This window comes from Sarcophilus harrisii, chromosome 1 (genome assembly GCF_902635505.1).
Source record: "Sarcophilus harrisii chromosome 1, mSarHar1.11, whole genome shotgun sequence".
Taxonomy (NCBI): Eukaryota; Metazoa; Chordata; class Mammalia; order Dasyuromorphia; family Dasyuridae; genus Sarcophilus; species Sarcophilus harrisii.
Window position 1 is genome coordinate 331895596 of NC_045426.1, and position 23306 is coordinate 331918901.

Here is a 23306-nt window from a genome sequence, read left to right on the forward strand (position 1 = left end):
TTTTTGAATTTTAAGAATTCAACCCTTTCTTCCAATATGTATGAGAAACAATGGCAGAAGAAAGATGATGGTGTAAATAGACATTAGTAAAAACATTGGTAGTCACATACAAGACAAATACATAGCAGAAACAGGTTGCATGTATGTGTGTATGTGTGTGTGTGTTTGGTGTTCCTTTTAGTCACCAAGACATTTTAGGAAATGTGTATAAAGTAGATTCTTTGGTTCAAAAAGTCGGAGGAACATCACTTCAGTAAGGAGAAGGAAGGAACAAAAGAAAAAAGGTGTAGGAAGAAAAGAACAAGAAGGAAAAGGAGGAGGAAGAAGAAGAGGAGGAGGAGAAGTTCTGGCTCTCACATTGAGGTAAATTAAAATGATGGGGATTATTTTGGGAAAAATAATTTTCAATAATGGACATGGAAGTGAGAAGTGGAACTGGATATTGAAAAGGAAATTCACATACAATGAGGAAATTTTATTCAATGATATGTAAGGTCACTCCCAGCTCAAAAACTAGGATATTATTATCCTGTCTTTTGTGAGGGCATCCATGTAAGATAGATTGAACCAAATCAGAAAACTTATAATAAAAGATGAAGATAATTCCAAAGGGACATCCAATAGAGCAGAAGGACATTCTCTCTAAGCTTTCAGTGTTCTCAACTATAAAAAATATGAATTCTGAGGTTCCTTCTAGTTCTTTCATGAGAAGTCACTTGCAGCTCTGATATTTTCTGTCAGTCTGAGTTCCATTTTTAAAAATCCTTTCTGGCTATGAAGTAACCAATATCTACTGTGTCATCAATCCATCTTCTAGTCCATTCAGACTTTCAGTTTCTGTACATGCACCAATATTTCTTCAGACTCAAACATTCTGTAATTGTGATTTCAAAATTCTGTATGGCCGAGTTTAAGACCAAGCATAGCCACACCCTAGGCCCCTATTTATACCTCACAGAAAAAAATGATTGTATATCACTTCTTTCTCTTTTCAGATATGTTCAGCAGCATGGTTTATTATCAAAAATAAAATGTGAAAATGTGAAAAATGAGAGTAGAGGCTGTTCATTTTTGGTATTTCTCTAACATTTAGCACTGTAACTGGCATATTTGATTGATTAGTTGTATGAACTCTTCTGGTCCTATCTTTTTAAATATACCTTCTTGATCTTTTATTTTGACTTGCTATATTCTTTTCTCATGTGATGTGTTAATAATCCCAACATAATCTTCATCTCTCTCCCCTGGTATTGTTGGAAACATGAATTCTCATTTATGGGGGAATAAAGGAGCTTGTGTGTGCTGACCAGGGACACTAGATAGAATATTGAACCTTAAGTAAGAAAGACTTCAATTAAAATATGGCCTCAAACATTAATAATCTCTGTTTATCACATTTTTTTCATCTATAAAAGGGGGTAATGATACCTACACTCCAGAATTGTTGCAAGTATAAAAAGCCATAATATATGTAATGTGCTTTCCAATCCTAAAAGTGCTACATAAATGCTAATCAGTAGTAGTAATATCATTATTATTATTATAGGGGACTACAATAATCTTATGTATTCCATACATTTTTATGGAATTAGACATATAATCTCAAATTTCATAAAACCATTCTAACTGGATTAGTATTATTAAACTTCAGATAGTCCCTCAGTGATATAAAGTATTATTTTATTCATTTCTGATTGACTTCCCATTACATATTTCAAAGTACATAACACTTGATTTTTTTCATTAGAGCCCCAGTTCCCCCAGTACCCCCTCCTTTTTACCAACTCAAAGACTCAGAGATCTAATATAAAAAGAACCAGTGGTCATCTAATCTAACTCTCATTTTATAGACAAGATAACTGAGGTCCAGAGTGGCTAAAGGACTCACTCAAGTGAGAAAAAATTAACATTATTGAAAACTAATTGTGGGAATTGAATAAACTATACTAACTCCAACTTGTGGCTCAGTTCTGGAATTAATTCAGTTCCTTCTCTATTCAATTATGTGTCTATTCCAACTTCTGTCCTCTGGAGGGAAAAAAAAAATTATTTAATTATGAGAAGTGGGAGAAAATCTTATTGGATTATTTGAACCTAGCTCTGCAACTGGAAAATTGGATCACCTCTACCTGTTGCTTAGAGATCCTTAACTAAATAACTACCATGAAAGTCCTATAGCAAAAGGCCTTAATAAAATCCAAAGATGCTGATCAGAAACCCGTCAGATCTAAAAATTGCTGCAAGAAGTTTTTTCACAAATGTGTATCTCAAGCAATCCATATGTCTTATTGAAAAACTGACCAATATGGATAATTAGTTATTGTTTCCATGTTCCCTTGATTGTTTAGAGATACTTGGGGAATGGGGCATCTTTTTTCACCTAAATTCAGGGAATTGCAGCTGTTCATTTTACCCCTCCCAAACTGAAAAGTATGTATGTGTGTGTGTGTGTGTGTGTGTGCGTGTGTATATATATATAAAATTATAATAAATTTCATTGATTTTTTTATTGTTTTAAATATATAAAAGCCTATCTTTCCCTGCATCCAGGATCCAGGAGTAAGGTGAGGAAGTTTGGTCCCATTTTGTTAGGTAATTGGCACACATTGAATGATAAAACAATATGCTTAGAAGATCAAAACTTTATTTTCTTCAGTCTTTAGTTTCATCTTTAGTTCATATATATAATAAATCAGAGGTGAGATCTGAAGTTCTGACTTCAGAGCCAATATTCTTTCTATTGTACTTTTCCTACTTTTATTTACTTTTCCTACTTTATTGAAATCACATTTTCTAGCCTTTGTTCTCTCATCTTCCCCTCTTTATTAGTCATAATTATTATTGATTTTGATTGATCTTCTTTTCTAAATTCCTGTTTAAAATAAAAGTTTCATTTATGCTTTGTAATAATCATGTGGTCACAACCTAATAAATCTGCACCTAATAGAAACATCTTTTCTAACAAAGAAAGATTGCTAAACCAAAGTTAATTTTAGATTACATATTGGTCAATTAGTCAAATACAATTTTAGTGCTTATGATAGGGTGGACACTGTGCTAAGTGCTTCAAAGAAAGGCAGATAGTTTCTTCTCTCAAAGAGTTCATATTCTTAAGGAAGTGAGAAAATGAAACAGCTATGTATAAAATATATATGTATCAGTGTATGTAGTTACAGATATATCAAAATTGGAGGTAATCAAGAGAAGAAAGGTACTAGCACTAAAGGAGATCAGGTAAAGCTTCTTACTGACCAGGAGTAGGAAACCTTTTTTTCTGCCACGGGCCATTTGGATATTTATATCATTCATGAGCCATACAAAATCATCAATTTATAGAACTCAATCAGTGGGAGGTTGTTGTGCTTAGCTTTCAGCTTATCATCATCTGCAGTTGCCTTAGCAAATGAATTAATAGGCCTTATACAGCATGGGCTAGACACCTGTTATAGAAACTTTCTCAACTTTCATTGAGGTTTAAAGGAAACCAGGAAAGCTAATAGAGAGATAAGGAGGGAGAGATTCCCAGTTATGGGAGAAAACTGGTAAAAATAACCAGTCAGGAGTTGCATGTCCTGGTAAAGCAACAACAAAGAGGCCATTATCACCGGATCAAAGAGAATTGGGGTGGAAAAATGTGTAAGAAGATAAAAAATGTTGGAAAAGGATGGATTATGGAGAGATTTAAAAAAGCAAAATTGGAGAAAATAGTGATCCCTGGAGTTCATTGAACAGGGGCGGGGGGCGGGGGAGGGGGGTAGGGAGGAGAGGGTTGACAAGTCTGATTTGCATTTTAGGGAGACCAATTTGCAACTGAGGAGATGATGAATTAGAGCATGGAAATCAATAAGTGGTTATTACAAAAGTTCAGGCATGAAATGATGTGAGCCTGCACCACAGTGGTAACAATAATACTGGAGAGGAGAAATATAAAGACATTAGAAGCAATGGAATTGGGCAACTGATTGGACAATAAGGAAATTTTTGATAGAAAGTGAATAGTTAAGAATAACATCTAGCTGTAAGCCTACATGGGTTGCACCACCAAAAAAAAAATAGAGAAATTTGGAAGAGAGGAGGATTTGGGAAGAAAATATTGATTCAATTTTGGACATGTTCTGTTTAAGATGTCCACAAGATATTCTTTTTGTGATATCAATAGACAGTAGAAGATGTGATAACAGTAATCATCTGCATAGAAATGATAGTTGAATCCATGAGAGCTGAGATTGCCAAGTAAAATAAAATACAGAAGAAAGAACACCTAGAACAGAGTCTTAAGAGAAAGCCATGATACACAGGAATGAGCTAGATGAATATTCAACAAATGAGACTGAGAAAGAACTGTCAGAAAGGTGGGAAGAAAATCAGGGGAGAGTCACATCACACACACATACAAATATACACATATTCACACATACATACAAACCAAAACAGGAAAGAATATGAATATGAAAGAGAAGAGTATGGAGCCTCAGCATCAAAAGTTACAGCAAAGTCAAGAAAAGTAAGGTTTGGGAAAAAAATATTAGATTTGATTATTAGACCATTGGTAACTGGAGAAAATAATTTCAGCTAAATGATAGAATCTGAAGCTACACTACAGAGAGTTTAGAAGAAAGTGAGAGGAAAGGAAGTGGAGGCATTGTAATCTAACTTCTGTCCCTACTCCTTTACAAAAATCACCCTCTAGTGCTAAATTTATTGTTTTTATCATTAGAAATGTAAGTAAAACAAATATTGGGAAATGGGTTAAATTTACAGTTTAGATTATGAAACTGACTATGAATATATTACAATTATCCACTGTTGCTGTTCATTCCAATTACTTTGATGTGTGCTCTCTTCTAAATATTGCAGGTGACACAGTTAAAAATAAAATGGACAAGAGAAATTACACAGCTGTGACTGAGTTCTTCCTGGTTGGACTTTCTCATTACCCAGGTCTTCAGATGTTTCTTTATGCCATCTGCCTGGTGATGTACTTGGTGATTTTGTTGGGAAACAGCATGCTCATTATCATCAGCATCTTGGATCCCCACCTTCACACACCTATGTACTTTTTCCTTGGAAACCTCTCCTTCTTGGATATCTGTTACACATCCTCCTCTATCCCTCAAATGCTGGTGACTGTTATGTCAGAGAGGAAATCCATTTCTTTCATTGGTTGTGCACTACAGATGATACTTTCTTTAGGGCTGGGGTGTACAGAATGCATTCTCTTGGCAGTAATGGCTTTTGACCGATATGTTGCCATCTGTAATCCCTTGAGATATACCATAATAATGAACAATGGACTTTGTATTCAGATGGCAGCTTGGACCTGGATAATAGGGTGTTTAAACACTTTGCTACCCTCTGTGCTTGCCCTGATAAAACCTTTCTGTGGAAATACCATTGATCACCTTACCTGTGAAATCTTGGCTCTGCTCAAGCTTATCTGTGGAGACATCTCCATCAATGTGTTACTCCTAACAGTTGGCAGTATTCTCTACTTACTCACTCCTCTGCTACTCATTTTCTTTTCTTATGTCTTCATCCTCTCCACTATCCTGAGGATCAACTCTAGTGAAGGGAGGAAGAAAGCCTTTTCCACCCGTTCAGCCCATCTGACTGTAGTGATCTTATTCTATGGTTCAGCTCTTTTCATGTACATAAAGCCCAAGTCTAAGGACACCAAGATTTTTGATGAAATTTTTGGATTGTCCTATGGAGTCATCACCCCAATGTTGAATCCCATTATCTACAGTCTGAGAAACAAAGAAGTAAAAGATGCTGTGGAAAAATTCCTATTGAAAAACCTTTACTTAAAGTGAATGTGATATACTTTAAGGCTCACAATAGATTGGTTTTGTGTCTTGGATGTTGTTCTTTGAATTACAATATTGCCATTCAAAACAATGTGGCTGCAAATTTTAATTTGTGATCCTCCTCCTTTCCACACAAGGTGTGTATGTACCTCATTTGAGGTGCAGTTCCATTCTATCGTCTATTGCCATGGATTGTCTACAACTCTGCCTCTTTGACTCATGAAGTTTCAGAAACTTTTACTAAAATAAATCTCTCTCTCTCTCTAACACACACACACACACACACACACACACACTAATGGTACTCATATACTGACAATTAGCAAAAATGTTTCCAGTTGCTCAGTTTCAGATTTAGAAGAATTAACCTAATTTTTCATTAAAATACAAGAACTTTTTAGAAAATATTATGGAATATATTTATGTATTCATGAATATAGCCAAGAAATTTCTGAAGAATTTATACTACATTGTATAAAATTATATAAAAGATAAAGGGATGTTAATTAAATGGTCGTGATTCTGAGAAGTTGCAGCATTACAGGTATTGAAGAATCACTGCATCTCAGATTTGGAAGGAATATCAAAAGTCTTCTGGTACAATTCATACCTGATAAAAGTTCCAATCTCATCCAATATCCAATATATATCCAATGTCCAAATTTCATGCAATAAATTCATCCCCTTAAGGCAATTATTCCCATTTTGGTCTCTCCAATTGTAAGAGAATTTTTTTTACATCAAGCCTGTTAGAACCCCTAAAATTTACTGATTTAGTGCTTAGTTTTATGTGCCTGGCATATGGTAAGTACTTAGAAGCTGGGAAGAAGTAGAACAAGTCAATTCTTCATACACAGGGTAATCTTTCAAATACTTGAAAACAAATATCATGTTACCTGTAGATCTTCTTAGCTTAAAATTAATCCAAGTATGGCATAAATTTCAAGTACTTCATCTTAGTCTTCTTTCCCTTTAAACTTTATAGTTTATCTATTTCCTTTCTAAAATAAGCTGTATATAACTTAATATTATTTTGATTGAATGAATAGCAAAATCTTCATGACTTACTTAGTTACTGCATTGCATTAAAAATGTTTGAAGTCCCATATAATCTATAGACCTTTGGGATAAAATGGTATTATTGAGTACTTGTAAGGAAAAATTTGGGGAAGACATTGTGTTTGAAATAAAATTCCATAAATTACTTTAAAAATTCAAATTCTCTTCAGGACAATACTTTTCCTGATCTCATAAACTATTCTCACTATTTTGTATTTAAATTTTATATATTTATTATATATATATTTTTGAAAGTAAATGTCCTACCCTATAGAATTTAGGTTCCTTGAAATTAGAGATATTTTTCTTTTTTTTTTCTTTTTGTCCCCTATGACTAGCATAGTACATATTCCTTAGTAGCATTTGATAAATGTTTGTCATTGATAATTTGGAAATTAATCTAGTAGGAAATCTTAGTAGAGAGAAGAAGAAATTATTATCCTTGAATATTTGACCTTTATTATGGATCACAAATGATAAACAATTTAACACATCTTTTCAATTTCAGTGACTTTTGAATGCAACCAACATAAAATAAGTCAATAAAAAAGTTGTGAATACAACATTTCATCTGATAACTCAATTTAATTAATGTTATAAAATCGATGACAAGTTTTTGTTTCATGAAATATATTTATTTGTTTATATTTTGTTTTGTATTTTGGGCTACATGTTGATAAATTGTTATTATTATTTTTGAAAAGTTTATGAAACTGTTATCTTGGTTGAAAAAAGGATTTTCTTTGGGGGCAAAGCAATTAGGGTTACATGACTTGTCCAGAATCACACAGCTAGTAAGAAGTGGAAAAAAAATTTAGGTAGTATTATTCAATACTGGACACATACATACATATATACATGTGTGTGTGTATAAATCTGGGTTTTTGAATTAACCACCTCCATGTAAAAGGAATCATTTTCATTATGTGAAAACTCCTTCACTGAATTAGGCACTAAAGACTTAGAGACCTCTCTGTTGAATCAATCAATCAAAAGCAACTTAAAAGGTAAGATAAAACAGGAAATATATTATATTTGTTTGATGAAATTCAGCCATAACAAACTGGATAAAGTCAGCAAGCTAGTTTAGAATTTGAGATTTGAATATCTGGCAGTTTGTGGTAAGATATCTGTTACAGGAATCACTTAGGGAGGAAAATCTATGCATTGACTTTGGTCTTAGTTTCTCTCTCTCTCACTTTTCTACCTCTATCCTTCCATCAAAGGAGGATCTTGTAAATTTCAGAGTACTAGGTTAGGGGATTATTATTTGGTTTCCTAGTGTTCCCATAATAGCAGTGATTTGTGGTGTCATCTGCATTGGAAACCAAAGACAAATTAGGCCCAAATTAGAAAAGACAACTTTAAGACTCTACAAGGAGTCCTGCAGAAAAGCTTTACCTAATGGTTTTCATGCCTATGGAAATTTCAAGAGGACCTCAAAAAGCAGGGGAAAGGGCTTCAACTAAGATCTACAAGTTATCCCTTTCTTATTACATGTGTTCATTAAATTGGAGTCCAGTTTCCCCTAATATGTTAAAGACTGGATTGGAGGTAGAACAAGCAGGGGACATATTTCTTATTGATGATATCAGATCATAGAGGAAAGTAGACTTTAAGGTTTTATTCACCAAACTGTTTTTAAAACCATCCTCAGCCCCCTCAGAGCTATCCCCAGGAATCTGAGTGCAAAAGCAGTTAGCTATCTTCTGTGGAACTACTTTGCCATTATGAATGGGACAGTAGCTTCAGAGCCTCCACACACAAACACATAATATTTGGAATTTAACCTTCTCTGAGAGACTATATAATGAATAGTTTATTTACTAAATCAATATTTCAAATTGATTCAGAATAATACACATTTTTATGCTTACCAATATCTTTCAAAAATTATGGTGCTAAAACTGTATTCTAGTGTCTACCAAAGTACAGAGGAGTAGTGACCACCTTGTTCCTAGAAGCTACATCTCTCTAAATGCAGCTCCAAATATTATTGGTGTTGGGATTTTTCTTTTTACACATTACATCACTGGCTTGTGTTAATCTTATAAATTTTTATAAGATTTTTAAAAATCCAAAATTTTTAAATTTTTAAAAAAAATTTTTTAAAGATCTTTTTGGATCTTGATTATTATCAGTTATTCCACCCCTTTTGTATCATCTGAAGTTTGGATTTAGATATTTAGATAACCCTTTACCCAAATTGTTCATAATGTCAAACTATATAGCATCAAATATATCTCATCATATTCTAATGAAACCAATAATATTTTTTCTTTGAGTTTGGTTATTTGATCTGCTCTAACTCCATCTAATTATATTATCATCTATTCTATGTCCCTCCATTTTTTACAAGAATAATACAAGACACTTTATCAAGTACTTTGTTAATGTATAAGCAAAATATTTTCACAAAATTCTCTTAATAAAAAGTAATTAAAATAACCTGTGAAAACAGGGACCAAATCTGAGCTGACATAACCTGTTGTTAAAGAATTTAGAAATCATTGCTTACTTTTATACATGTTTGCTCAATTTTTAATGATCCAATTCTATAATTTCCCCAACAATTCAAGGAATTCATTGGCATTTATTTTATAAAATCCCACAATCTTGTAGTATTTTTCTAATTATTAATTATATTTCACATTTTATGGATGAGCAATCACATTTGTTAGTTCTTCTGCAGTAATATGAGACAGGCTGAAATTTATTAAGGATAACTACTCATTCTCATATCTACTTAATTATCTTAGATATCAAGGCACTGTTAGCCATTTTGGTTTTGTAATTTCCTTTGCAAAGGTCATTGTCTTCAAACAGAAAATAGAAAGAAATATAAACATAGCCCCTTTGTATCTTCTCTTAACTGCCATTATTTCATTTATCCCCCAAGCCATAATATTTCTTTGATCTGCCTATTTCTTTCCATGTAGCTAGTTCTAAACCTAAGCACTAACATTATTTCAACAGGACTCATCAAAATGCTTAATTTCTAAATATTCTAGACAAATTTCTAAGATTATAAATTGGAGAGAAAATGCAGATCTGCATTTATGAAGCAGTTCTTGTAACAATAAAATAACAAGTCTAATCTTAGTACTTATGTCAATTTTTTGGCTTATTTCTATCTTAGGTACATTTTGGTGCATTTCCTGAGTGCCCATATTCCCCTTTTCAGACAATTTCAGACAAAATTTTGCCTCATTGAAATTATTTTCCTTTGTACAAGAATTTTATCCTTCAGAATTTCCTATATCACAGAAATCACTTGACTTCTGAGTGAACTAGATTTAAGGAAGTTAGACTTGCACAGAAAAATCAGCATCCCTTTTTTTTACCAGTTATCAAAGTCCAGTGGCAAGACAAACTGGTGATAGTCCAACATGCAGTGGATAACCTAGACATTTTGGTGTCTGGCCAAAGCAAGTAGACTATTCACCAGGGATTAATTGATGTTATGGGTTTTCACAAACCTGCATCTACACATATACATACAAACACACACACATATACACACACAATAGCACATATAAATACATATTTACAAACATTCCAACTTTTTGTGTCTTTCTTAGAGGACAGTGCTGCAAAATGAAAAGAATACTTCAAATATTGACTGCCCAGTAAAGAACAGAGGGAGATAATGACTATATTATTCCTAAAAACTATCCATTTCATTTTTTTGGTTTTTTAATTTTATTAAAGTTTTTTATTTACAAAACATATGCATGGGTAATTTTTCAACATTGACCCTTGCAAAACTTTGTGTTCCAAATTTTTCCCTCCTTCCCTTCACCCCCTCCCTTAGATGGCAGGTAGTCCAATACATGTTAAATATGTTAAAATATATGTTAAATCCAATAAATGTATACATATGTATACAGTTATCTTGCTGCACAAGAAAAAAATCACATCAAGAAGAAAAAAACTGAGAAAGAAAATAAAATACAAGCAAACAACAACAGAAAGAATAAGAATGCTCCCATAGTTTTCTCTCTGGGTATAGATGCCTCTCTTCATCACTGAACAATTGGAACTGCTTTGAATCATCTCATTGTTGAAGAGAGCCACGTCCATCAGAATTGATCATCATATAGTATTGTTGCTGATATAATGATCTTCTGGTCCTATTCATTTCACTCAACATCAGTTCATGTAAGTCTCTCCATGCCTCTCTAAAATCATCCTGCTGGTCATTTCTTACAAAAAATAATATTTTATAACATTCATATACCACAATTTACCCAGCTATTCTCCAATTGATGGGCATCCATTCAGTTTCCAAATTCTAGCCATCACAAAAAAGGCTACCACAAACATTTTTCACACGTGGGTCCCTTTCCCTCCTTTAAGATCTCTTTGGGATATAATCCCAGTAGAAACACGGCTGAGTCAAAGAGTATGCACAGTTTGATAACTTTCTGATCATTATTCCAAATGCTTCAGAATGGTTGAATCCATTCACAGTTCCACCAATAATGTATCAATGTCCCAGTTATCCCACATCCCCTCCAACATTCATCATCATCTTTTCCTGTCATCTTAGCCAATATGGCAGATATGTAGTGGTATCTCAGAGTTGTCTTAATTTGCATTTCTCTGATCAATAGTGATTTGGAGTATTTTTTCATATGACTAGAAATAGTTTCAATTTCTTCATCTGAAAATTGTCTGTTCATATCCTTTGACCATTTATCAATTGGAGAATGGTTTGAATTCTTATAAATTTGAGGTAATTTTCTATATATTTTAGAAATGAAGCCTTTATCAGAACCTTTGAATATAAAAATGTTTTCCCAGTTTATTGCTTCCCTTATAATCTTGTCTGCATTAGTTTTGTTTGTACAAAAACTTTTTAACTTAATATAATCAAAATTATCTATTTTGTGATCAATAATGATCTCCAGTTCTTCTTTGGTCACAAATTCCTTCCTCCTCCACAAATCTGAATTTTGTCAGAGCAGAGAGCATTCACATATTGGGAGACCATATTATCATAGGAAAAAGTAGAATTTGCCAGAATATTACATCAGAAAACATGGAAGCAATGAGTTTCCAAGACATCGAATAACCTAGGTGGTAGGACGGACAAATAACTAGAAATAGAATAACCTGGCTTTAGAAATAATTTTTGTAATGGTAGTGGATAAGAATTTATCTCATCATTCAAAATAGTGATTTCTGTCACACACCACTGTTTGCATGCCTTCTTTCATGAATTAATATGTCTGAATTATGGGCAACAAAAATTTTTTTAAATGGAAGATGGGGTGTAATAAAAAATATATATAATAATATAAAAATGGAACTGAAGAGTGAATTTGAAGGAAGCACTCCAAAATGTCTATCATTGTGAGGGACACAAAGACAACCAAGAAAACAAGAAAGAAGAAATACAACCAATGGATAGACCAATGGTAGTACCATGACTAGAGTGCCAGTCCTGAAGTCAGGAAGATTCATCTTCCTCCGTTCAAAGTTGGTCTCTTACTAGCTTTGTGACTCTGAACAAGTCACATAAACCTGTTTTCTCATCTATAAAATGAACTGCAAGAAAAAGTTGATATACTACTCCAGCGTCTTTGCCAAGAAAACCCCAGATAAGGTCATGATAAGTCAGACATGATTACCAAAAAGATCAATGACAAAAAAAAATGACCAATGAAGTGGAAAGATATATATGAAATGTAAGAAGGAAAAATATACATGTGTGTGTGTGTGTGTGTGTGTGTGAAATGTAAGAAAAAAATAAAACTTATTGGAAAAGAACAAAGGAAGAATCATACTTTAAGAAAGTGGATGAAAGGTGCAGGGAACTATTATAAACCACACACTTAGCTAAACTATGACAAAGGTGGGTCAAAATATGTAGAGAAACTTTTATTGATGATAAGTGATAGAAAATATCTATCTATATATATTATAAAAGTTGAGATAGTCATACTTGGGACAGTTGGATGGCACAAAGAATAGAGTGCCAGGCCTGGAATCAGATTCCTTAGTTCAAATCTGGTCTCAGAAACATATTAATATATGACCATGGGCAACATACTTTACCCCATTTGTCTCAGTTTCATCTTCTATAAAATCAGCTGGAGAAGGAAATTGCAAACCATGCTAGTATCTCCGTCAAGAAAACCAGAAATGGAGTCTTGAAGAAGCAGATATGAATTAAAATGACTGAACAACAGTAGATATGTTTAATTGCATTAACATTGTTTTTAAATTCTTCAAACAAAATCAATTTCTTTTAATAAGACAAATAACAATATATAAGAGAAATGGTTGTGGCAAAAATCAGATCAACTTTTAACAACTATAATATTTGAGAAAATGCTGAAGTTTGCAAAGGCATCTCTCAATATATAATGGATGAATTGTGAAAAGATATAAGTAGTTTTAGAAGAGGAAACAAATTGATTTTAAAATGCCCTCCCTCAATAATAATAAAAAAGATCCTAATTTAAACCATTTTGATGTATCACTACATAATTATCAAGCAAAAATTATTATTAAAGCCAATGAAAATCAATGTGGACAAGGTTGTAGATTAACAGAAACAGGTCACTCATTACTTATGGAATTACAGACTTTGATCCAAAACCATAGCTGCCAATACACAGTTATAAAAACAAATGTGGGGATTCAAATCAATCATGCATCGTCAATATGCATCCTCAATATAACTATATTACTCCTCCCATGTTTGGTTTATGAAGAAGAAATTTGAAAGCATCATTTTGTCTGTTGTGCTATCAATTAAAAACATAAAATAAGTTTAATTTAATTGATCATTATAGTATCCCTGAAGCTTTAAAAGTTAACTTTCACATAGTTCCTATATAAATGTTTAAATTACTTCAGGGATTACAGATTCCTTGAGGAACACTTTGTGTAAGGTTGTGAAGATGTAAAGTCAAACTTCAGATAAATCCAGTGAAAGATCATTTTTAATCTCCAGGGCATTTAGCTTCAAACATAGTGTTGTTCTCTACTCTAATATCATGGTATTACTTTGGAAAGGGAAGCATTCTCAAGCCAGACAATATTTCACAAATATTTTTAATTAAATAGGAATATCACATGGAAGAAAGGTAATACTATAAATTAGCTTGAGTAAAAGCAAATGTCTCCATAAAAAAGAATATTGGATAGGATAAATAGATTATATACTTATGAATTTGGTTCTCCCTCAAGTCACCAAGACTTGATTCTTAATGTGGTTAAAGTAGTATCTTTGTTTAAAAATAGGAAGAATACCATTTCAATAGAGAAGAGAGAAGCAGTTCTACACCTGACACTTAAAGGTAAATGAGAAGGGTGAGGACTGTTTTGGAAAGCATTATCTTCAGAGATATCCATGGAAGTGGGAGCTGGGATTGGGTTTTTGGCTAGAAATGTTGAAAAGGAAGTCACTTTAAAAAAAGAATTTTGGACTCACTGGCTTTTAAGAGGTCTCTCAACTTTTAAATCTGTGATCTTAAAATCCTATGTTTCATGATTTTGTGTGTAAGACTTGGTGTGAATAATAAAGAAATAAGGAAACATCATGGAAGCTGAAGGCAATTCAAACAAACAAACAAAAAGAGTAGAATTGCAAAGTATGGTTACTAGAGTAAAATGAATCCATTTCTGAGAAAAATAATCTCTCAACTCTCTTGCTCATGAATGATCTCTCCAGCACTTTTTGCTAGCTTCCACTAAAGGTTACTTTTGCAATCATATGAACTCTAAGGCTACTTTTAGTTCTAACCTCTATGTTTTAATGTTACTCATCTATCTATTACTTTACTTTCTATATTTCTTTTTTTTTAAATAGTATTTTATTTTTCCAAATACATGTCAAGACAATTTTTAGGTAGGGATTACTACTGACTTGCTGGGACATTTTCTACCTGCACTATCCTTTTACCCAAGTGAGAAAGATCTTGCTTGCTGATCTTCCAAGTATCTTGGGCCCAAAGATTGTTTCACCTCATCTTTTTATTGGTTCTCCTGTTCCAGGATTTGATTGAGGGCACTGTTTTATAGTTGTCAGGAGGTAAATATAGCTGAGTTAAGGTGATTTACAGCTTACTTTGCCATCTTGGCTCACAGAAGTCCCTTCTATATTTTTATTTCAAAGTATTTTTCTGCCTTTACTTTCTACTATTTTCAATTTTAAGGTCCTTTGAAGCCTGCAAAATATTGTCTTCTATTATCCCTGATAATTCTGACATCTTCATTTTAATATTCCAAGATTTGTTTTAACTTTAACATTCTATAGTTCTATGATTCCAAATTCACCAAAATTGAATTTAAGACAAGCAAAGCTAAACAGAGTGCACTATGCATACATGACAGAAAAAATTATTTATGACCCATGTCTCTTAAAAAACTTATTTGATTATACACTCCAATATTAAAGATGTTTCAGTGGCTTCATATTGCCTATAGCATAAGTTATAAATAAAATAAATATAACATTTATTGGCCCTCAGAGTCTGTCCATAGCTTATCTTTCCATGATTACTGAACATTATTCTTTACCATGATTCCTCTTTTCAAGTCTACTGGCTTAATTTCTGTAACTAGAACTCAGCACTTCATCCTCTTACTCTGCACTTATATATGTTTTTCAGAACGCCAGGAAGGGATGCACTCCTTCCTCCTAGAAAACTAAAAGTTCTTCTGGGCATGTCCTACTGAAAATTTTTGCTGATTCACTTAATTGTCACTGTTTTCTCCAGCTTCCCCAATTATTACAATTACATAACAATTTGTGTATTAAATACTTCCAGTAAGGACTTCCTGAAGTTAGGGATTATTTTTTCATTAAGCCCTTTCATGCTTACCTATTATGCTTTACCTAGCAAAGCATCTTGCATGTTACTAATCTTTAACAGATATTTCTTGGACTGTCAAATTTCAAGACAGAGTCATTTCTGTCATTTGTTTTCATTTCTTCATCAAACAAATCGGTAATTTAGTTTCTGTTCTACCTCTTTTACCAAAATTACTCTAACATCACTAATGATAATCTTGCCACAATACAATGGCAATTTATCTATTCTCATCCTATTTAATTTATGTGCAACATTCAACACCATCAACCACCTCCTCCTTTTTTATACACTTTATTGTCTTCTTTCCATGCTGTTTCTCTCATTCTGAACATTCCTCTTTCTTCATCAGCTTTTAATACACTTTGCTATTTGTAATACAGGGAAACAGTGTATGTTTCCAAATATTAAGAGCTTGATTTTTCCTTAATGCTCTCCCCTTTCTCTTCAATAATTCACCTAGTCTGTTGTATTTAGTCCCTATATAGATGATTCTCTATTCATTATCTCTTTCACCAACATCACTAGAGATCTCGAATCCCATGTCCTCTTTACCCATTAGATATCTCCATTATGTTACTCTAAACCCAGTTTATTGATATTTTAAATGTTCATCTTCTCCAAATATTGCTCCACTTGAAATTTTTAAAAGAAAACTTGTCATCTCTTATGATTCTTCCCTTGCTCTTACTTCCCATATCTAATCAACTAACATATTCTATCCTTTCTAGCTTTAAACTATCATTTCCATCTGCCATCTCTTTTACAGTACAATATTGTCCTCCTACTTTTGGTTATTTATCATCTCTTACCTAGAATATACTACAATAACCTTTTAATTAGTCTCCCTTAAATTTCTCCTACCTCAAATATATCTTTATAACTAGTGTCAAAGAAGTTTTCCAACTTTAAAACCTTCATCTTGGTGTATTCACTAACATGTCTAGTGATAATTATCTATCAAATTAAGTTTCAACTCTTTGGTCAGATAAACAAGGCCTTCCATAATCTAGTTCCAACCTACCTGTCCAATCTTATCTAATACCATTTGTTATATTAAAAAATAGTTTCCATTCTTTGCCTGCTCACTGTTTCCCCTTCTCATCCTGTATTCTCTATCATGCTTCCATTGTTCACTTTCTCTTCCAAACCCAGAACTAATTTCCTCTATGTATTTCAGTCTATTACAATTCACCTCTTCCTTCAAAGTTCAATTCCCTTATGTTTTCTGCCAAGTGTCTGTAAGTCTTGTCATATCACTGAGTACTCATCTAAAATAAAGGTACCATCTGGCAGAATGCTCTCCAAATCCTATTTTCTTAATTCATAAAACACTCCTTTCATACATGTATTACATATGTATAATAACATGAATGGCCAAAGAAAACAATATCCATACTGCTCATTTTAGTTTTCATATCCAAAACAAACTCAGAAATATAGCAGATATTAGTATTTAAGCACATTATTATTTAAAATGTTTAAAGCAATTTGTCTGCTTTGTAAAGAAAATATCATAAAAATGGTTTTCTGATTTCAGCCTGAAAACCAATATTGTTTTATTCTGTAGATCCATACCTCCATTGTAAAGAATATGGGAAATCTACCATTCAATTTGAGACTGGAATATAATCCCTAAGTACTACATAACAGATACAAATGATAGAGCTTTGACAATGTACAAAGTACATGAAGAAATGTAGAATGAAAAGGGCAAAATGAAAAAAATTATACATACATTTGTATGTTATATATATATATATATGTATGTTATATATATAATCATACTGGTGATTTCATTCAGTTAAACACAAAAATGACAGCAACAAAATCATGTTTTAAAGTTAGTATACATATTTAATCATGAGATAATTGGTAAATTAAAGAAGTGATAGAGACATGTGCAATTATTTATAATTTGTTGGAGTGGTTCTTGCTTCTTGTAACTTGTTTGTGCTTTTAAATTCTACATTGAGAGTGCTAGTTTCTGTATTAAATCTACTACTAATATTTTCTTGGATGAATTTTATTCCTCTTTTAAAACAGTTTGTACTATCACTTGTTCTTGTTCCATCATATCTAGAATTTCCAATGTATTACCTCTTTCGTCTGATAGTATTGTTTTCTTTTTCTTTATATTATATATATGTATATATATATATTAGTGTGTGTCAGATTCTCTTTCTAAAATACATTCATCCTTCTAATTTTATGTTTCTCTTCATTTACAGTTTCTCTATATGTATTCAGTTTATCTGCTTGTGAACTAGTTTTAGGCTTTTGGTCTTTTGATCTTTTAATTCTACTCATATTACCCATAATTATACTTTTGAAATCCTGCTTACTCTTTGGTTTCTCCACCTTAGATTACTGCAAAAACTACTAAGGTTAAGCTGCTGGGCAACTTCAGCATCCTCAGGAATGGGGGATATGAGGATTGACCAGACTCAGCTTCCTTTCCTGAGTAATTACCATGGGGTAGTGGATTGAGCAAAGCTAAACTGCCAATCTCTATTTTTCTCAGATTTACATATAATGCTCCCCTCTAGTCTATGGCTACAAATACAATCTTTCATTTCCCTCTTGCTGGCTTCTTCCACCCTAGCCTTTGAAGAGCTTGACAGAATCAGTGCTTGACAGGAGAGTAAGACTGAAGAGTGATGATAGGATTATTTTTGTAGAGTTCCTCGAAGTCATATCATGAGGTACAAAGCCTAAAAACGTATTTGCCTTTACTGCTGTGAATTTTGAGTAAGTTCTGTCTGAGGACTCTGAATAGATGTTTAAACTATTAGAGTCATCTGATGTTAATTCATGAGACTTATATTGTCCAATGAACTCAGCAATTATTCAGTATCTGGCATATAATTTCTTTTTTTTTTAATTTGTCAGGAGCTGAAGAAGTTTCTAGAAGATAATTACCTTGTCATCTTCCTATTCACATTTCTTTCATACTACATGAATTTTTAAATTCTCTTTATTTATGTTATTATTCATGAATATAAACACCAAGATTTCTTCATATAAATCAGCAAAAATCATACTGGAAAAAAGAAAAAAGAAGCATTTTAAAATATGAAATTAATTATGATTGTATTATTCACTATTATAAATCATTTCAATTGTTTTCAGCTGCATCCTTCCCTAAATCCTAATATCAAATGACATAGAAAAGGGAAACATCACATCAGTGACTGAGTTTTTTCTTATTGGACTTTCTTATTATCCATGGCTCCAGCAAGCTCTTTTTGTGCTCTGTCTAGTGATATATGTGGTGATCCTGTTGGGAAACAGCATGCTCATTATCATCAGCATCCTGGATCCCCGTCTTCACACTCCTATGTACTTTTTCCTTGGGAACCTCTCCTTTCTGGACATCTGCTACACATCTTCCTTTATCCCTCAAATGCTGATAAATTTTATGTCTGAGAAAAAATCTATCTCCTTCATTGGATGTGCCTTGCAGATGGTTATTTCTCTCGGACTGGGGTGCACAGAGTGTGTTCTCCTGGCAGTGATGGCCTATGACAGGTATGTAGCCATCTGCAATCCCCTAAAGTACACCATCATCATGAGCAAGGGACTCTGTGTGCAGATGGCTGCTTGGACCTGGATCATAGGGTGTGTGAATTCTTTGCCCCAAACTGTGCTTGCTATGATGATGCCTTTCTGTGGGAACATAATTGATCACCTTACCTGTGAAATCCTGGCCCTCCTTAAGCTTATCTGTGCAGACATCTCCCTCAATTTATTTATAATTATGGTGGGAAGTATTGTTTTCCTGGTCATGCCTCTGTTACTCATTTTACTCTCCTATATCTTCATCCTCTTCACCATCCTAAGAATCAACTCTAGTGAAGGGAAGAAGAAAGCTTTTTCTACCTGTTCAGCCCACCTGACTGTGGTGATCTTGTTCTATGGCTCAGCCCTTTTCATGTACATGAAGCCCAAGTCCAAAGACACAAAGATATCAGAAGAGCTTATTGGATTGTCTTATGGGATCATCACTCCAGTGTTGAACCCCATTATCTACAGCCTAAGGAATAAGGAAGTGAAAGGGGCTATTGAAAAAGTCCTGTTCAGAAACTTGTACTTGAAAAGAATATGAAATACTGATGCTAGTGGCAGGATTTGTTTGGTTTCTTGGGTGTTGTCCTTTGTATTCAAAAATAATATTGTTCTAGTTATCAATAAATTTATCAGTGTGGCTGCCAAATGTAATATGTAATCCCACTATATTCCAGACAGGATATGCATATACCCTCTTTGAGATACAATTCCTCCCCAATAGAGTTTCTTACTTTATATCCTCAACAGCTCTGCCTTTTTAGTCTCCTTTTGATTAAAATATCTTTAATTAAAATAAATCTTTCTCTCTGTCTGTCTGCCCCTCCTCTCTATCTTTCTTTTCTCTTTCACAAACACAGCTCTCGTGTGCTGATACATGTGAAGGAAAATTATTTCTAATAATCTAATGCCAGATTCAATAAAATTAACAAAGTGGGAAAAATACATGAGCTTTCTGGATAACAATACAAATTATATTTATATAGTCTTGTGTTCCACAAACATTTATTAAACAACAAATACCATTAAGTTTGGTAGAATAGATATAAGGATAAAAAGACTTTATCCCCAACTTCAAGGAAGTTACAGTAGAATAGGAATTAGAATTATGGGATCTCAGATTTGAAAGGCATCTCAAAAGTCTCATAGACCAAGTCAAGCCTGATTTAAGAATTCAGGCTACACTATATACAATAAATGATCATCTAACCTTATGTGAAGGGAAATACATCACCTGAAGGAGGTTGGTCTATTATTCCAAATCTGTCTGTTAGCCCAGTCTTGATACAATCTTCATATAGATTGGAGACAGACATGGACAATTTGCACCTATTTGAGGTCAGTTTCATGGGATGAAGATAACTACATAACTGGAACTGGGTGTGGGTAGGGGGGGGAAGGTAGCCTTCAAAAAGTACCATTCCAGCAGTAATATCTCTCTTTCAGAGGACTTCTTTCTGACAGATGGCATTCTGCTGAAACAGAAGAAAAAATGTTCTGAGTAGAGAGAACTGATGAACCCTAAATATAGCTTATAAATATGAGCCTCAGTTCTTGGGAATATATGACCTTATGAATTTTGAAAGGTCAGGAGAGTGAACCACAAGGAATTCCAGATGTAGATTCACAATTAGGGTTTGTAGCCAGTACACTCAGCTTGGAATCCATGAGAAGTAAGGATTAATTTCAGAATTCAGATTGTTAATAGCTGAGCCAGTATTTTATGCAACTAATCCTGCAACTAATTATTAATATGATGGGACATATAAAATGCAAAAACTGTATTAAGTCTGAAATCACTTTCCCTAGCATCTACTGAAATGATAAGGGGACAAAAAAAAAGTTTGAAAACTTGGCAAGGAGAGGATTATAGGATTATTATTTATATTACTGTTCTAGTCATATTTTTCAAATAAATGATCTTTTGTAAATGCTAATCAATGTTAACTGGTTAAATGGTACTCATTATTCCACAATCATTGAAAATAGAAAAGATTTTACCAGAATAAAAGTTCTAATTTCTAGCATTGAAAAAAATAAGGGACAAACCCACTAGAATGCTAAGAGAAAGGCAGGGGCAGGGCGGAAAGAGAGAGAGAGAGGAAGAGGAAAGGAGAGAGATAAAAGTTAATAATAGACAGCACAAACCCACTAGAGCCCTGAGGGAGAAATACAGATTGTCAAATTTGAGAGGAGGTAGGGATAGACCAGCCCTAAGCACAGAACCCAGAAATTCTGAGCCCTACTTATGTATGAGACAGGAACCTACCAGCACCCAGGATGGGGAACAGCCCAATTCTCATAAACCTCTTGGATCTCAACTTTGCCATTTTGCATATCATTTCTTCCCCTGGTTTAACACCATTAGCAAAGAAAATAGGGCAAAAGACAGAGTTGGGGAGCAATCCACTAGACCTGCCCTAGTTAGTCATCTAATAATCATCTCTCATATTCCCAAGCTTCAGCCATAAATTCTGCATCCATTTAAATGTATTATGTTTCATCCCCCATCTTTCTATTTGTTCTCTAGGCCAATCTCAACCATAATTTGTTGTTTAGTTATTTTTCAGTAGAGTCTGACCATTTGTGACCCATTTAGGATTTTCTTAGCAAAGACACTGGAATAGTTTGCTTTTCCTTCTCTAGCTCATTTGACAGAATATATATACACACATATGTGTAAAACTAGAGAAAGAAAGAGATGTAAAGATAATAAATGTAATGGGCTGAGGTTTGAGCTGATGCACTGAGGTCCCAAGTACATGAGGCTAGATAGTAATTGGGCTATACTCTATTAATATACATGATTGGATAAAGAATGGTCCCTGCCCACTCTCCGTGCAAGTCCTGATGTGTTGTATAGGAAATGACGATTTTGGTGGGTGGAGGCAGGGAGAGAGACAGGAAGAGAAGCTGAGGGAGATTGGGCTGGGTTCGAGACTCCGAGCTGCTGGTTGTGTGGCTGCTGGTCGAGCTAGCTTCTTGACTCAGCTGCACACATTGCTATCGCCGATTCTCTTCCACCTCCGATCCTTCTTCACTGAGAATAAAGACTGACGGTTTTCCCCTAACCTGAATTCCTGTCTCGTGCTGATCTTAAAATACACGATCTTCACAAATAAAGGAATAAAACATTAAGATGGAACCAAGATGGAAAAGAGAAGCCAAGAAGTTGCCCGAACTATCCACAGTTTTCCTTGGTAACAAGTTGAAATCAAGTCTCTAAACAGATTCTGGAGTGATACAATCTACAAAGATATGCAATAAAACCATTTTCTAGCTCAAGATAACTTCTAAGGACTTCAAGAAAGATTAATCTTACTTGGGTGAAAGGAGAGCACAGCCTCATGCAGACTATGTCCAGAAAAGCGAGGGTCTTAGCCACAGCACAGATAGCAACTGATACCCCTCTAATTCTAGCTCAATGTGATAGCAACATGGGAGACCAGTGGTAAAGCCTCCACTCCCAGAGCAAAAGACATATTGCTAGACCTAGAAAGCAGGCAACAACAGGCAGTATTAGTTCGGGCACTCCCAGAATTTTGAGCAAGTTAAAAAAAAATCCATAAGCCTCAGTGCCCAAAGCCAAAGCTCAAAGAACCCTAATGCTCAAAGGGTCACAAGAAGCTTAGAACAATGACCCCTATGCCCCAGGAGAAGAGCTTGACTTTAAAAGCTATGAAATAGGCAAAAAAATAAATAAATAAATAATAAAAAAAATAAAATGAATAAGAAACAAAAAAGAACCGTGAACAAAGAAATCTAGTATAGTGACAAGAAAGATCAAGACACCAGCTCAGAAGAGAACACAATGCAAAACCTCAAAGCAGGATATGAATTGGTCCCAAGCCCAAAGAGCCTTCTTGAAAGAGCTCAAAAAGTATTTTTAAAGTCAAAAAAGGAAGGTAAAAGAAATATTAGGAAGAGAAATAAGAAGTATGTGAGAGAAAATCAATAGCTTGGTAAAGAAAGGTCAAGAATTGACTGAAGAAAGCAATTCCTTAAAAAATACAATTGGCTAGATATAAAGTAAAATAAAATAAAT

At 33.6% G+C, this 23306-nt stretch overlaps 2 protein-coding genes across 2 annotated transcripts; both read left to right on the forward strand.

Annotated features, from left to right (window-relative positions):
- The first annotated feature begins 4877 nt into the window (after positions 1–4877).
- Positions 4878–5813, forward strand: LOC100917233 (olfactory receptor 13D1-like). Its single transcript, XM_003761859.1, has one exon. The coding sequence runs from the start codon at positions 4878–4880 to the stop codon at positions 5811–5813; it is 936 nt and encodes a 311-aa protein (XP_003761907.1).
- Positions 5814–18115: 12302 nt separating this feature from the next.
- Positions 18116–19802, forward strand: LOC100920366 (olfactory receptor 13D1-like). The gene is made up of 2 exons (XM_023497705.2): positions 18116–18158; positions 18865–19802. The coding sequence occupies exons 1-2, from the start codon at positions 18116–18118 to the stop codon at positions 19800–19802; spliced, it is 981 nt and encodes a 326-aa protein (XP_023353473.2).
- Positions 19803–23306: the final 3504 nt, after the last annotated feature.